The sequence below is a fragment of the Takifugu flavidus genome, unplaced genomic scaffold (assembly GCF_003711565.1).
Source record: "Takifugu flavidus isolate HTHZ2018 unplaced genomic scaffold, ASM371156v2 ctg308, whole genome shotgun sequence".
Taxonomy (NCBI): Eukaryota; Metazoa; Chordata; class Actinopteri; order Tetraodontiformes; family Tetraodontidae; genus Takifugu; species Takifugu flavidus.
In genome coordinates, this window is record NW_026621945.1 from 1 (window position 1) to 16,607 (window position 16,607).

A 16,607-nucleotide genomic window follows, 5' to 3' on the forward strand; every position below is an offset into this window, starting at 1 on the left:
ATTCAGAGGTGAATTGACTAATGGTATTATTAATATTAATTTCTGTTTTTATTGGTAAAGGAGATTTTTTAAGTAAGAAATTTAAATATATTTATATTAAAATGAACATGATGTAATCACTGACACACCAGTATCAACATAATTTTTCTATCTATTTCGTTGATTACTCTTAATCAGCAATTATTTACAATAAGAATTAAAGATTTCACGATATATTTCTACATGGTGTTAAATAAAACAACAGAACATTGTTTCTACCCTGAGCTGATTTCTGTTTGGTGTTTTGTGGTCAGAACAGTTGGTGCTTCTTTTATATCCCATCAGAGTTCTTCTCTATGCAAAGGGAACTTCCTGTCCATCTGCTATAAAGACTTGACATCCTGCTGTCAGCTGCAGCAGAAGAAGAGAAGCTCCCATCAGATCAGCTTCAATCCCAACCATGTTCTCTGTAGCTCTGCTGCTGCTGTTGGCAGCTGGATCCTGTGAGTCTGACTGAGGCAGAGACACTGACAGTGTGATCACCCTGACTGTTCCCTCTACGTCCACTGTTTCAATCTTCTGCTCTTCATCCACAGGTGTGAAGTGTGAACAGTTGACACAGCCAGCCTCTGTGACTATGTAGCCAGGTCAGAGTCTGACCATCACCTGTCAGGTCTCTTATTCTGTTAGCAGCTACTGGACAAGCTGGGTCAGACAGCCTGCAGGGAAAGGACTGGAGTGGATTGGTGCACATCGTGTAGGATACAACCCAATTTATAAAGCTTCTCTGAAGAACAAGTTCAGCATCAGTTTAGACCAGGGGTCGGCAACCCAAAATGTTGGAAGAGCCATATTGGACCAAAAAAACAAGAAACAAATCTGTCTGGAGCCGCAAAAAATTAAAGCCTTATATAGGGCTCATAATAAAGGCAACACTTGCTGTAAGTGTCTATATTAGCTGCATTAGCCTACTTTCCAAATGATAAGTAGGCTACAAATACATAATGAGCATTCATGATGAAATGTTTATTTTCCCTGCAGCATCCTGGAGAGAATGAGGCACCACGTGGCTGCTCTGCTGTACGATGACACTTTAAGTTTAACTTCCATTAAAATGAGATGTTGAAATTAAATATTTATTATACACATTTATACAGCATTGGAAAACTTTAAGAATGATTGTCACGTAATTCCTCCTACAGAAATTATATTAAAACAATTTCCATTTTCATATTTTTGAAAGAGCTCCAGGGAGCCACTAGGGCGGCGCCAAAGAGCCGCATGCGGCTCCAGAGCCGCGGGTTGCCGACCCCTGGTTTAGACTCTTCCAGCAACACAGTGACTCTAAATGGAGTGAATGTGCAGCCTGAAGACACTGCTGTGTATTACTGTGCCAGAGACACAATAACACAAACCATCAGTGCAGCTGAACAAAAACCCTCAGAGCATCAACACATTTTCACCAGAGGGAGCGCTGTCACACCAGGAATAAATCATGACAACAACGTTGAGGAAAAATGCTGAAGATTTTTTCCCCAGAATTTAAATGAAATATAAAACCTGTAGGAAATGTTCAAGGGGTAATGGTAGTAAAAAAGAAATACAGAATGAGAAAACATTTTTGGATTGGTTTTGCACAAATATATAAATACCAATGACCTAAAATATACATGACTGCTTTTTGAACTTCTGATCTCATTATGCAACAAGAGAATTTCAATGTATGACAAATTGTTAAGGATAAGGATAATTCAGCAACAATATATTTGATTCTCTGTCATTTCAATGATCCCAACAGTTAATTTCAGCATTCAGCCAAAATAAAAGCACACACACAGAACACGATTTTGAACAAAGATCAGTGTTTAATATTGTTACTCAAACATTCAGGATCAAATGATGACTCATGGAAAAAAGAAATCTTTATTTTTTGATAATGATTAAACATTTGAAGACACAGTTTGTTTTATTCTAAAGAAAATACTTAAATATGAGTGACTGTCTGATATGACAAATTCACTGACAATCTCCAATCTCATGATTCTCCCTTCAGACATTCTTTTTGTATCCTAAAATTAATTTGCAGGTGGATGAGAACAGCTGAGTGTGAAGTGTGGGGTACCTCACAAATCAGAACTAGGACCACTGGTACATCATTAATTGGACAAAATTAAAAGTCTCATTATCATAGGCTCACATCAGCCAAAGAGGAGGAGGCATCACAATCAAATCCAGTTCTTTACTGAGGAGGAGTCGATGCAAAACTCACATGTGTTCCACGTCTACTTATGTGAGAGCAGAGAGGAGGACAGAGAAGAGGGGACACACAGTTGAACATGATGGACTGTAGGACAGGACTGCTGCTTCTAACTATCTGCTGGGCAGGTGAAGATCTTCACTCATCCTGATTGTTGACAGACTTTTTGTCATCAGCTGATTAACTTGATGTTTCATCTTCTAAACAGGTGTTGATGCTCAGACTCTGACTCAGTCTGAACCAGTGGTTAAAAGACCTGGAAAATCTCACACACTGACCTGTTCAGCCTCTGGATTCACATTCAGCAGCTCCTACATGGTCTGGGTCAGACAGGCTCCTGGAAAAGGACTGGAGTGGATCAGTGCTATTAGCTATGATGGCAGCACATACTACTCTGAGTCAGTCAAAGGTCGGTTTATCATCTCCAGAGACAACAACAGAGCACAGCTGAATCTGCAGATGAACAGCCTGAAGACTGAAGATTCTGCTGTTTATTATTGTGCTTGATGGTCACAGTGACTGAAGTCAGTTCAGCAGCTGCACAAAAACACACTTCTCATATTTACTGCTGTGAAGAGCAGAACTGCACACTGAACACTCTTTATTTTGTTATTCCTTTCTCTTATATCCTTAATTTACCTCTTAAATTTTTAATAATCTACAATATATTTGATTTATTATTAAATCAGGAAATAACATTACATTTTCAGCAGCTGTACAAAAACACACACTTCTCATATTTACTGCTGTAAAGTCCACACATACTAAATACTTTCTCTATTCTTTTAAAATTGTTTGTGACTTTTAGGTTTGTGAACTTTAATGTTGCCACAATAATTTTGTAAAGACAATAAATTCTATTAATTTGTTATTGTTCAAAGCTGAACTGAAGTTTTCAATTACCAATTGTATCATGAACAATCTTTAAGTGCAGTTGAACCCAGCCTCCTGATGATACATTGTTGTTGATGTACTCGCTCTCTTTCCAGCTGTTTTAAACTTGACAGCAGACATTTAAAAAAAAATCAACAGACTTTATGAATTTTTATTTCCTAAAAATCTTTTTCAAACCATCCCAAAGTAACACTTACAATCTACCAGAATCTCCCAGATCCACCTAAACCTGGTTTGAAAGCTTCTTTCCCTGTTGAGGGTTTTGTCATATCTCTCACTTGTTACCTTTGGAATCCCTCAGGCTTTCATCCTGGGACAACTCATTTTTCATTTGTAAAATCATGAAATAACTTCATCGAGCATTAATTTATTCTTAATTGGTGCCACTCCAACCATCATTTTACACTAGAAGTAACTTCAAGACTCTGGCATTCTGGTTCTTGTGATTTCCAAAGTTACATTTTTCAATTCTGACTTTTGACTTCTGCCTTCAGCTCTGACGTGTTTTTGCAATCAAAGGGAAAATCCATTTTAATCTCTCACATTTAAAACAAATGCAGAAAATGTTCACAACTTTTAAAATGTCTTTTTTTCATTTTGTAACTGGTTGTAATACATAGTCACCAGGTGGGGTGTGTGTGTGTGTGTGTGTGTGTGTGTGTGTGTAGTCATCAAGTGATAAATTTACTGTACACATGTGTGCTTGGATATATACGTATTAACACATGTCAACTATATTTTCACACCAATGAGTGTCGATTGTTGCATGTGAAAAAAATGTGCCTGATGTTTTTGAAAATTAGGTTCTTGTTTTTTTTTAAATTGCGACAAAATCTACTGGAAAGCAATAGTCAGCGCATACAACAGTTCAAGTAAAAGCATGAATATATTGAAGTTTGGGGAACTTTATAAAGTAGATTATGCTGAAATTTAAAACATTTTGTCACATTTATCTTGAAATCAAATGAATATCTGAATGTCACTTTTTAGCATATTCATGCAAAAGTTTATCAACTTAGCTTTGGAGTCCAGGGTTCCGGTTCCTGTGCTAGTTGTTTCTTCCTGCAGGGGGCGTGAAGGAGCCAATAATTAACTACAGTGTGTGCTGCAGGCAGACGCACCTGTCGGCAATCTACATCAGGCCACCTATTTAAGGACAGAGCGCCTGTCGAGTAGGGTTGGAGAATTATTGTTTTCCATGGTAAATCTGATTCCTGTTTCCTCATTAATGGATGATTTAAAAATTCGTTGAAGCAATTCACCCTGGTCGTTTGAGGTCACCACGCCGCCCTGCTGGAGTGGAGAACGCACAGGACCTGACTCCCGTGTTGGCTCCCTACTGGAGCTCCCTGTGTGCCTCGGAAGACTGGACAAGTGCTTCCCCTGTGGTTCAGGAGGACTGCCAAGTTGATCTTTTAATAGAGACTTTGTGTTTGGACAATATTCCCACTGCGTTTTGTCTGCTTTCGGATCCTGGAGAAAAATGAATCAAAACACTTAAAGATGTATGAAATAGTTAAATCCAGATATTAAATGTTCAACCAATGGCTAATGCTTAATCTTAATGCTTGATCTAAATCTAAATGTTAAATCTAAATCTTGCTCGAAAGTAAACAGAAGGAAAAAATAAATGTGCATTTTTATTGTATAACACAATTTGACTGTAGGTTTCCACTCTCCTACTGGCTCTATTTGATCAACAGTGATGTTCCACATGTTTGATTCGATGCAAATTCAGAGTTCTTCTTTGTTCCTCATCTATAAAACCATCACATCAGACTGTCAGTGGAGTTCTCTGCAACTGACTTTCAACATTAAACATGTTCTCTGCAGCTCTGCTGCTGCTGTTGGCAGCTGGATGTGAGTCTCTCTCTGTGGATTTGTCAAAGTCAGCAGTTGATCTGTTTGAGTGTGATTTAATAATCAGCATTTTCTTTGTTGTTTCACAGGTGTGAAGTGTGAACAGTTGACACAGCCAGCCTCTGTGACTGTGCAGCCAGGTCAGAGTCTGAGCATCACCTGTCAGGTCTCTTATTCTCTCAGCAGCTATTACACACACTGGATCAGACAGCCTGCAGGGAAAGGACTGGAGTGGATTGGATACAATGGTGTTGGATACACCCCATATTACAAAGCTTCCCTGAAGAACAAGTTCAGCATCAGTTTAGACTCTTCCAGCAACACAGTGACTCTAAATGGAGTGAATGTGCAGCCTGAAGACACTGCTGTGTATTACTGTGCCAGACACACAATAACACAAAGCATCAGTGGAGCTGAACAAAAACCCCTCAGAGCATCAACACAACATCACCAGAGGGGGCGCTGTCACACCAGGAATGAATCATGACAACAACATTGAGGCAGAATTTTGAAGAAAAATACTGGAGAAAAAGACTTGAGAATTTAAATTAAATATAAAAACTGTGGGAAACAATTAAGGGATAATGGTAATAAACAAAATAAATACAAAATCAGAAAACATTTTTGAATTGCTTTTAAACAAATATATAAAGACCAATGACTGAAAATATATATAACTGCTTTCATAGAATTCTAAACTTCTGATCTCATTATGCAACAAGTAAAGTTCAAATATATGACAATTTTTTTTCATAAGGATAATGCAACAACAATAAATTTATTACTCTGTAATTTCAATTATCTCAAGAGTTAATTTCAACATTCACTCAAAATAAAAGCACACAGCCAGTTGATGATTTTTTAAACAAAGATCAGTCTTTAATCCTGTAACTCAAACATTCATGATCAATTGATGACTCACTGCTGAGTGTTAAGTGTGGGGTACTTCACAAATCAGTACTGGGATCACTGGTGTATCATTAATTGGACAAAGTTAAAAGTGTCATTGATCATCGGCTCGCATCATCTAAAGAGGAGGAGGCATCACAATCAAATCCAGTTGTTTACTGAGGAGGAGTCGATGCAAAACTCAGATGTGTTCCACGTCTACTTACGTGAGAGCAGAGAGGAATACAGAGAAGAGGGGACACACAGTTGAACATGATGTACTGTAGGACAGGACTGCTGCTTCTAACTATCTGCTGGGCAGGTGAAGATCTTCACTCATCCTGATTGTTGACACGCTTTGATTTTTGTCATCATCTGATTAACTTGATGTTTCATCTTCTAAACAGGTGTTGATGCTCAGACTCTGACCCAGTCTGAACCAGTGGTTAAAAGACCTGGAGAATCTCACACACTGACCTGTTCAGCCTCTGGATTCACATTCAGTGGCTATGGGATGCACTGGGTCAGACAGGCTCCTGGAAAAGGACTGGAGTGGATCAGTGCTATCAGTACTAGCAGTAGCATATACTACTCTGAGTCAGTCAAAGGCCGGTTTATCATCTCCAGAGACAACAACAGAGCACAGCTGAATTTGCAGATGAACAGCCTGAAGACTGAAGATTCTGTTGTTTATTATTGTGCTCGAGAGTCACAGTGACTGAAGTCAGTTCAGCAGCTGTACAAAAACACACACTCCTCATATTTACTGCTGTGAAGAGCAGAACTGCACACTGAATACTGTTTTTATTTTAATAATTTCTGCTTATTATATCTTTAATTTACCTCCTTACTTTTTAAGAATTTACAAACTATGTATATGTTTATGCATTTATTAAACCCATCAGTAACAAATACATCACATTTCCCCCTCAAATAATTCAATATTCTGGTAGCTCAATTACATTGTATTGATGGTAAATTATGCATAGTTTTGACTGATTGACCTTGAGGTTTTTTGGAGTATCTGAATATTTTAATTGGAATCTTCCCACATTGGGGGTCTACCTTCATTTAACATAAATGATTCTTATGGAATCGTTCACTTCAACAACAGTTGATAAATTCTTGTTGATCCAGCATTTTTCTGTCAAGTTATTTTTAACCTGCAATGGTCCAATCTTTGAGCAAAAACAATAACCAGAACTCTATCTTATTTCCGAACAAACTATGTTAAAAATGCTACAATGACAACTTTATTAATCACCACACTCCTGAGGATTTCCTGCAAAAATTCGACTGATTTCACAACCTTATTTGCATTATGAATTAAATTCGGAGGAACAGATGACCCAAAAATTGTCTGGATTTAGTTGTGTTCTTTTATGGAATTTGGTGGAAAACAATTACAGGATCAGACTGAACGGGACCACAGTGAAAATATCCAACAGGAAAAGAAGCACAATGAGTCAGGATTTAGGCTGAGAGACGAGCAGGAGCAGATGGTGTTGGCAGGTCTGCAGGTAGAGAGACAGCGCTGATGAGCAAAGAAATGACATCTAAAACTATGACTACGGGAATGAAAACTGAGTTGAGCCGATGACCAAAGATTTCACATCAAACCAGCAGAGAACGTGGAGAAGAGACAGCCTGGATGACAAGAAACATGTGGACAGTGCCTCCCTGACCAAAAAAAGAAAAAAGAAAGTGTACACTGTGTACAGTGCCTCACCAGCCATGAACCTCACCGCACGTCACTGGTATTTAATACATATTGAATAACACAATCCTCAATCTACTGACAATGGGAGGAACTGTTTGTGAAGTTGGGCCCATTTGCTCAGGATGAGTTGGTATAGTTATGGTTGGGTAGGGAGCTTTGAAATAAATGATGTTTCTAAATACCAACAAATATAGGGAAAGGATTGGGCATGTGTGTGTGTGTGTGTGTGTGTGTGTGTGTGGTGTGTGTGTGTGTGGTGTGTGTGTGTGTGTGAGCAAGAGAGTCAGACGGAGAGAGAGAAAGAAATGAGGACTCTCAACACTGAAGAATGATGGAGATAATGCTGATTTGTGTTTCCACACGTTTTGACTTGATCTCATCCAACTTCCAGACTCACTGGCATTAACCAAAATGATGCCTTGAACAACTTTTAATGACACAAACATACTTTAGTAACTCTGTGACAGCAGAGAATGAGGAGGCTGCAGACACAGATGAGGTGCACAAACATGTCCAAACCATGAAAACAAACAGCAGAAAAACATTTTAGAGCAAAAAGAAAAATGAATTGATGAAACAAACAAGTGAAACAAACAATTCTAGAATATAGAACGCTCACTGCAGACATGTTTAAAAGTCTACACATTTCTGCTCAGTCTAATGTGATCAATACAGTCATGTGACACAATTTATACAGGTTTAAGTTCATTAAACATATAATGGATCACCATGGATACATTTCATGATGACTGATTATGGGTGTCTCTCTTCAGATTGTCTTGGGGTATTTATGAAAATGTCCCAGAGAGGGACGTCTATGCAAACTCTCCCTGTCCTATAAAAACAGCAGGAACTTGTGACAGGAGCCTGGAGCAGTTTTACACAGTTCTGCTCAGATCAGAGCACAGATCTGCAGTGTCAGCACATAATGGAGAACACAGTTATCAGAGGTTTACTGATCATTGTCACTGTTCACGGTGAGAACATCAGGGCTGCTGTTACTTCTGTGGACAGGTCCAGAATGGGCTTGACCTGGTTGTTGGGTGTATTTCTATTGTCTTTCAGGTGTTTGGAGTGAAAGACTGGATCAGTCTCAGCCTGAAGTAAAAAGACCTGGAGAGACAGTGAAGATGTCCTGCACCATTTCAGGGTTTGACATGACCAGCTACTATATCCACTGGATACGACAGAGACCAGGGAAACCTCTGGAGTGGATCAGGAGGATGATACAGGTTCAAACTCTGCTAGCTATGGAAGCTCTTTCAAAAGTGGTTACGTGATGACTGAAGACGTGTCCAGCAGCACTCAGTACCTGCAGATCAGCAGCCTGACAGCAGAGGATTCTTCTGTATTCTTCTGTGCTCGGAGAAACACAGTGACTCCAGAGAGAGGAACAGCTGTGCAAAAACCTCCACAGACAACAAACGTGCCTCCTTCTCAAAAACTGAATTACAATCTTAAAGTTTTTCAAAATATTTCCAGCATTTCATTTTTCATGAGAAGACTCCAAGTAAAACATTTAAACTATGGAGAACTTTTTAGGGATTTTTTTTCACACAAAGATGAGCTCAGTGAAAAATAAGAAATATATTTTTGAGTGACCTCTATATAACATATAGAACGATCAATGGTGTGACCTAAAATATAAATCAGTTCAATGACTCAAATGTTAATCTCCTTGACTCTTGGAGAATGCTCCATTAATAACATTCTAAACCTATAATTGTCCTTGGTTTTGTCTTTCCCACGTCCCCTGTGTGTCTGCTTTTCCTCCCCGCTGAGTAGAGTGGTGATGGGGCCTTTTTCTGCCACTATATTGGCGCAGCTGTGGCTCATCGTCTCGTCAGCTGCTAGTTAAAGGCCGGTCCGTCCTTGTGCTCGGCGCTAGTTTGTTGGAAAACTCCAGTAAAGACTTGACATCCTGCTGTCAGCTGCAGCAGAAGAAGAGAAGCTCCCATCAGATCAGCTTCAATACCAACCATATTCTCTGTAGCTCTGCTGCTGCTGTTGGCAGCTGGATCCTGTGAGTCTGACTGAGGCAGAGACACTGACAGTGTGATCACCCTGACTGTTCCCTCTCTACGTCCACTGATTCAATCTTCTGCTCTTCATTCACAGGTGTGAAGGGTGAACAGTTGACACAGCCAGCCTCTGTGACTGTGCAGCCAGGTCAGCGTTTGACCATCACCTGTCAGGTCTCTTATTCTCTCAGAAGCTATGCTACAACTGGATCAGACAGCCTGCAGGGAAAGGACTGGAGTGGATTGGATACCATCGTGTTGGATACACCCCACGCTACAAAGCTTCTCTGAAGAACAAGTTCAGCATCAGTTTAGACTCTTCCAGCAACACAGTGACTCTAAATGGAGTGAATGTGCAGCCTGAAGACACTGCTGTGTATTACTGTGCCAGATACACATAACACAAACCATCAGTGGAGCTGAACAAAACCCCTCAGAGCACCAACACATCATCCCCAGAGGGGGCGCTGTCACACCAGGATTAATTTCAACAACTCATCATCACCTTCATATATTTGATTTTTCTTAGCCTTTCCACAGATATAACAGAGAGAGGACTGCACAAACTCTTTGTGTTCTTGAAACACAAAATCGTTTGAATGAAGCCTGGAGCTGTTTTACACAGCACTGTTTACAACAAAACTGAACATTTAGAGGCATCATTCCCATTTCTTCATAAAGAAAATGGGATGATCTCATCTTCCAAGTTTTGCTAGTCAACAAATGAATAAATAATCCAGTCGAAAGTTTTTTTGTTTTGTTTTTTCACATCAAACTTCTCTTCAATGATTTTTTGTCTCATTGAAACTCAAATGTCTGTATAGAAAATAAAAATATTTACATCAACAGAAATGGTACGATTTTTCTGAGACTGTCCAGTCTAAATCTGGAGGCCTCTGCTGTGTATTAGTGTCCACATACCCTGGTTGAAGAGAGCTGAGAGGCTTTTCTGAAATTCCACAGGATTTTGTCAGATTGCTCATTGTGACAGTGAATGTTTTGTTTTTTTTTCCTATTTTTGAGTCAATATTATGACTGAAACAATCCATCCAGCACAGAAATGTGAGCAGAATTAATTAATAATGCCAATGAATTTATTTCACTTGATATTTATTTAATTTCTCCAGCCAAAAAAGGCAATATCTTCACATTTAACATCAAACATGCAAAAAACAGAGAGATTAGATTTTGTTGAAAGTCTTGTTAAATCGTCAATAAAAAGAGATGTTTTATTGATTTCATCTTATTTTTGTATTAAATATTTCGTGAAAATAATTTAAAAAAATGTCATGACTGAAATCATGTGAATTAAGCTGTCAAAAACTGGTAAATAGAAAATATTTATTTTGAGAAAAACTCAAAAAGGTGATAATCAAACTGATGCTGTGCAAATGAAACTGAGGAGGAGTCGATGCAAAACTCAGATGTGTTCCACGTCTACTTATGTGAGAGCAGAGAGGAGGACAGAGAAGAGGGGACACACAGTTGAACATGATGGACTGTAGGACAGGACTGCTGCTTCTAACTATCTGCTGGGCAGATGAAGATCTTCACTCATCCTGATTGTTGACACACTTTTTGTCATCAGCTGATTAACTTGATGTTTCATCTTCTAAACAGGTGTTGATGCTCAGACTCTGACCCAGTCTGAACCAGTGGTTAAAAGACCTGGAGAATCTCACACACTGACCTGTTCAGCCTCTGGATTCACATTCAGCAGCTACAGGATGAACTGGGTCAGACAGGCTCCTGGAAAAGGACTGGAGTGGATCGCTTATATCAGCAGCAGTGGGGGCAGCACATACTACTCTGAGTCAGTCAAAGGCCGGTTTCTCATCTCCAGAGACAACAACAGAGCACAGCTGAATCTGCAGATGAACAGCCTGAAGACTGAAGATTCTGCTGTTTATTATTGTGCTCGATACGCACAGTGACTGAAGTCAGTTCAGCAGCTGTACAAAAACAAACACTTCTTATTTTACTGCTGTGAAGAGCAGAATTGAACACTGACAATTGTATTATTCCAGGCATTTAAATAAATTATTATATTATATTACCTTTTTATTTTTAATAAATCTCATAAATTCACATAATTCATTAACTATTTTCAGCCAAAATAACACAATAACACAATACAATACAACACAATACACCAGTACATGCTTGAATGGATCAGTGCTACACTCATTAACGTTGACTATTTGGGATGAATATATGAGGAATAATAGCTTAAACATTATGAATACACACACATGGCCTTCGCTGTTGGCTTAGCAAACTCAGGGTTTTAAGCATTGACATTTTTACCTCTCTCACCACCAGCACTCTCTCCAATCACTTTTCACCTGCAATGGTCCTATCTTTGTTCAGCTACAATTAACCTCTGTCAAAATTATCAAAACTATTTTAAAATGGACTAAGGTGATTGCAAAACTGTTTCTATTTCCCTGGAATCCCTGATGAAGTTCAATACATTTCATAGCTCTCTTTTGGATTTTTTGTTGTGTTTCTCACTGTTTCTTTTGGGAGACCTCAGGTGTCTGTCCTGGGACGACTCATTCTTGGTCTATGATGCAATATCCTTTTTTACTGTTGAAAGTAGACAGGAACAAATACAAACATCAAAGTTCAAGTGAGATTTATTTCAATCGATCAATCAATCATCAATCAATCAATCAATCAATCAATCTTTATTTATATACCATCTGTTACATTCTAAATTGTTTTGAGGCACTTTACAGAATCCCAGGGCCTGACCCTAACAAGCAACAGTGGCAGGAAAACCTCCCCTTTAACAGGAAGAAACTGTTGCAAATCTGCTTTGTAGGTTCGGACCGTGAAACGACCAGAGAATCCGTGATCTTCAGTAAAAAGTTTATTAGACACATTTGTTGTCCTTTTTACAATACGAGAGAAACATTCTTCGTCTGCCAACAGATAAAAAAAGTGCTGGACCTTTTTGGGTGTTGGTTTATATTCAGCAGAAAAGTTAGCAACAGTGTTCAAATGGTCATATGATGAACTGACGACGACATCTTATTACCTTAAATGATTATGTTCTGTGTAAGTTCCGGTACCTCATGAGCCAGTCACAAAGTGGCACCAAGAAGTGTGATTAAATGCCTGCACGTACGCACATTCTTCAGTATATGCATAAGTCAGTTCTAGTGATTCAAAGTTACATGATAAACTTGTGCTACACAGTAAGTTTCACAGTCGATTTCATAGTAAATTTCCACAAAAACCTAAACAGGAATTTCATGAATAAGGTTACAATAAGGTAACTAACAGCAGACCTTTATATGTAAAACATGATTTGACTGGAGGTTTCCACTCTTCTATTGGCTCTATTTGGTCAACAGTGATGCTTCACATGTTTGATTCTATGCAAATTCAGAGTTCTTCTTTGTTCCTCAGCTATAAAACCATCACATCAGACTGTCAGTGGAGTTCTCTGCACCTGACTTTCAACATTAACCATGTTCTCTGTAGCTTTGCTGCTGCTGTTGGCAGCTGGATGTGAGTCTCTCTCTGTGCATTTGTCAAAGTCAGCAGTGATCTGTTTCAGTGTGATTTTATAATCAGCATTTTCTTTGTTGTTTCACAGGTGTGAAGGGTGAACAGTTGACACAGCCAGCCTCTGTGACTGTGCAGCCAGGTCAGCGTCTGACCATCACCTGTCAGGTCTCTTATTCTGTTAGCAGCTACTGGACAGGCTGGATCAGACAGCCTGCAGGGAAAGGACTGGAGTGGATTGGAAATGGTGTTGGATCTAGCACATATTATAAGGATTCCCTGAAGAACAAGTTCAGCATCAGTTTAGACTCTTCCAGCAACACAGTGACTCTAAATGGAGTGAATGTGCAGCCTGAAGACACTGCTGTGTATTACTGTGCCAGATACACAATAACACAAAGCATCAGTGTAGCTGAACAAAAACCCCTCAGAGCATCAACACAACATCACTAGAGGGGGCGCTGTCATACCAGGAATGATTCTGCACCCAAATATGTTGAGGGTTTAGTCAGAAATGTTGAGGAATCATGCTTAAGATAAATATTTTTTAATCTGAAATATTTAAAGGCAATATGAAACCTAAGTTTACAGCATTACAAACTATAAAAACATTTTTGGATTGCTTTTGCACAAATGGACAACTTCTAATTACTTATAATATTCATGATGACTCTTTTTCCAGAATCAGTAACCTTTGATCTCCTCATTATCTTGCAAGTAAATTTTACAATGTGAAATAGTTACATAAGGACACAGCAACATAAATACATTTGTTTCTCTCAGTTATTTCTGATGATCTCAATTGCTTATTTTAACATGTGTCAACTAAAAGTGCACAGACTCGTACATGATTTTTAAACATAGATCAGTGTTTTATATTCTCACTTGAACATTCATGATCAAGTGATGACTCATGGAAAAAAAGTGTATCTTGATTTCATGATGTAAATTAAGTATTTGAAGAAAGGTTTTATGCAGAATATACTCATATGTCAGTGACTGCATGGAATCTGGAATACGTTTTAAAAACAATAAAATGAGGGTTTTCCCTGGGCATGTTCTAAGGGGCTTTCTCTGCAACAGTTTTCATTTGAAGCTTGATTGGAACTGGTTGGTGTGAAATGTGGGGTACCTCAGAACTCAGTACTGGGACCACTGGTGCACTATTAGTTGGATGAAATTTAAAGTCTCAGATTATAAACGCACATCATCCAAAGAGGAGGAGGCATCACAATCAAATCCAGTTGTTTACTGAGGAGGAGTCGATGCAAAACTCAGATGTGTTCCACGTCTACTTATGTGAGAGCAGAGAGGAGGACAGAGAAGAGGGGACACACAGTTGAACATGATGGACTGTAGGACAGAACTGCTGCTTCTAACTATCTGCTGGGCAGGTGAAGATCTTCACTCATCCTGATTGTGGACAGACTTTGATTTTCGTCATCAGCTGATTAACTTGATGTTTCATCTTCTAAACAGGTGTTGATGCTCAGACTCTGACCCAGTCTGAACCAGTGGTTAAAAGACCTGGAGAATCTCACACACTGACCTGTTCAGCCTCTGGATTCACATTCAGTGACTACTGGATGAGCTGGGTCAGACAGGCTCCTGGAAAAGGACTGGAGTGGATTGCTTATATTTACAGCAGCTCATACTACTCTGAGTCAGTCAAAGGCCGGTTTATCATCTCCAGAGACAACAACAGAGCACAGCTGAATCTGCAGATGAACAGCCTGAAGACTGAAGATTCTGCTGTTTATTATTGTGCTCGATACGCACAGTGACTGAAGTCAGTTCTGCAGCTGTACAAAAACACACCTCGTATTTTCTGCTATGAAGTGCAGAACTGCACACTGAACACTGTTTTTATTTTTAATAATTTCTGCTTTTTATATCTTTAATTTACCTCCTTACTTTTTAATAATTTACAAACTATGTATATGTTTATGCATTTATTAAACCCATCAGTAACAAATACATCACATTTCCCCCTCAAATAATTCAATATTCTGGTAGCTCAATTACATTGTATTGATGGTAAATTATGCATAGTTTTGACTGATTGACCTCGAGGTTTTTTGGAGTATCTGAATATTTTAGTTGAAATCTTCCCACATTGGGGGTCTACCTTCATTTAACATAAATTATTCTTATGGAATAGTTCACTTCAACAACAGCTGATAAATTCTTGTTGATCCAGCATTTTCTGTCATTATTTTTTACCTGCAATGGTCCAATCTTTGAGCAAAAACAATAACCTGAACTCTATCTTATTTCCCAACAAACTATGTTAAAAAATGGTACAATGACAACTTTATTAATCACCACACTCCTGAGGATTTCCTGCAAAAATTCAACTGATTTCACAACCTTATTTGCATTATGAATTAAATTCGGAGGCACAGATTGAACCAAAAAAATGTCTGGATTTAGTTGTGTTCTTTTATGGAATTTGGTGGAAAACAATTAGGATCTGACTGAACGGGACCACAGTGAAAATATCCAGCAGGAAAAGAAGCACAGTGAGTCAGGATTTAGGCTGAGGGACGAGCAGGAGCAGATGGTGTTGGCAGGTCTGCAGGCAGAGAGACAGCGCTGATGAGCAAAGAAATGACATCTAAAACTATGACTACGGGAATGAAAACTGAGTTGAGCCGATGACCAAAGATTTCACATCAAACCGGCAGAGAACGTGGAGAAGAGACAGCCTGGATGACAAGAAACATGTGGACAGTGCCTCCCTGACCAAAAAAAGAAAGTGTACATAAATAAATTTTAATATTTTCCATGACATGTGTTAAAATTCATTTAGAGTGAGACTACACATTGTTGCCATTTACTTAAGTTAAAAGTGCCGAATTTGAGTTTTAACCGATCAAATCCAGGGCAGAAACCCCGGGTGAGGCAGAGGTGAATTGTGCCCCACGTCTGACTGCATGATCCACTACAAAACTGTGTTGCATGACGTGTGCCAGTCTTTGTTCCTCAGCATATCGCTAATATGAACTTTACATGCATGTGTGAGAGAAATATTCCTGCTGATCGCACAACAGAGTGCAGAGAAAAGTCAGCAGGTGAGGCGTGCAGTACTCTGCCTCAACTCAAGGGGGCGGACGCAAGCTGGCAGGTGCTTTCTCTCGCTGCAGTGCTGCTTCAACAGAGGCAATCCTGTCCTTAAAGAATTATTCATTTGTTTGTGATCATTTTAATAGGGAAACTTTGTTAAAATTTATTGAAGAACAGAATTTAAAGTTTGAAAAATAACAGAATTTTTTACTGTTGGTCAAAATTAATTTGTGCTGCACACATCTCTGCACTTTAATTTTTTCACAGAATATATGAATTTCTTAAAACGCAAGATGGGTGCTCTATCCATAGCTATAAAAGAAAGTTCTTCATAGGACAAATATGTTCCTGTGTATATGTCTGTGTTGGATTGTGAGTGTAATTGAAAGAGGAATGCTGATGGGAT

The 16,607-nt window shown here is 38.9% G+C and overlaps 1 long non-coding RNA gene, 1 pseudogene and 2 gene segments (V, D, J or C); all 4 read left to right on the forward strand.

Moving 5' to 3' along the window:
* Nucleotides 1–2,069: 2,069 nt before the first annotated feature.
* On the forward strand, nt 2,070–2,743 carry LOC130520230 (uncharacterized). Its single transcript, XR_008948721.1, has 2 exons — nt 2,070–2,364; nt 2,445–2,743. It is a non-coding gene; the product is annotated as an uncharacterized LOC130520230 (long non-coding RNA).
* Nucleotides 2,744–4,163: 1,420 nt separating this feature from the next.
* LOC130520227 (Ig heavy chain V region 5A-like) lies at nt 4,164–5,494 on the forward strand. The segment is given in 2 exon segments: nt 4,164–4,990; nt 5,080–5,494. Coding segments are annotated over 2 exon segments (438 nt in total).
* A 4,090-nt stretch (nt 5,495–9,584) lies between these two features.
* LOC130520228 (immunoglobulin heavy variable 4-59-like) lies at nt 9,585–10,008 on the forward strand (annotated as a pseudogene).
* A 3,027-nt stretch (nt 10,009–13,035) lies between these two features.
* Nucleotides 13,036–13,519, forward strand: LOC130520232 (immunoglobulin heavy variable 4-38-2-like; the record flags this gene model as incomplete). The annotated part of the segment is given in 2 exon segments: nt 13,036–13,138; nt 13,227–13,519. Coding segments are annotated over 2 exon segments (333 nt in total), but the record flags the coding sequence as incomplete, so codon positions are not given.
* Nucleotides 13,520–16,607: the final 3,088 nt, after the last annotated feature.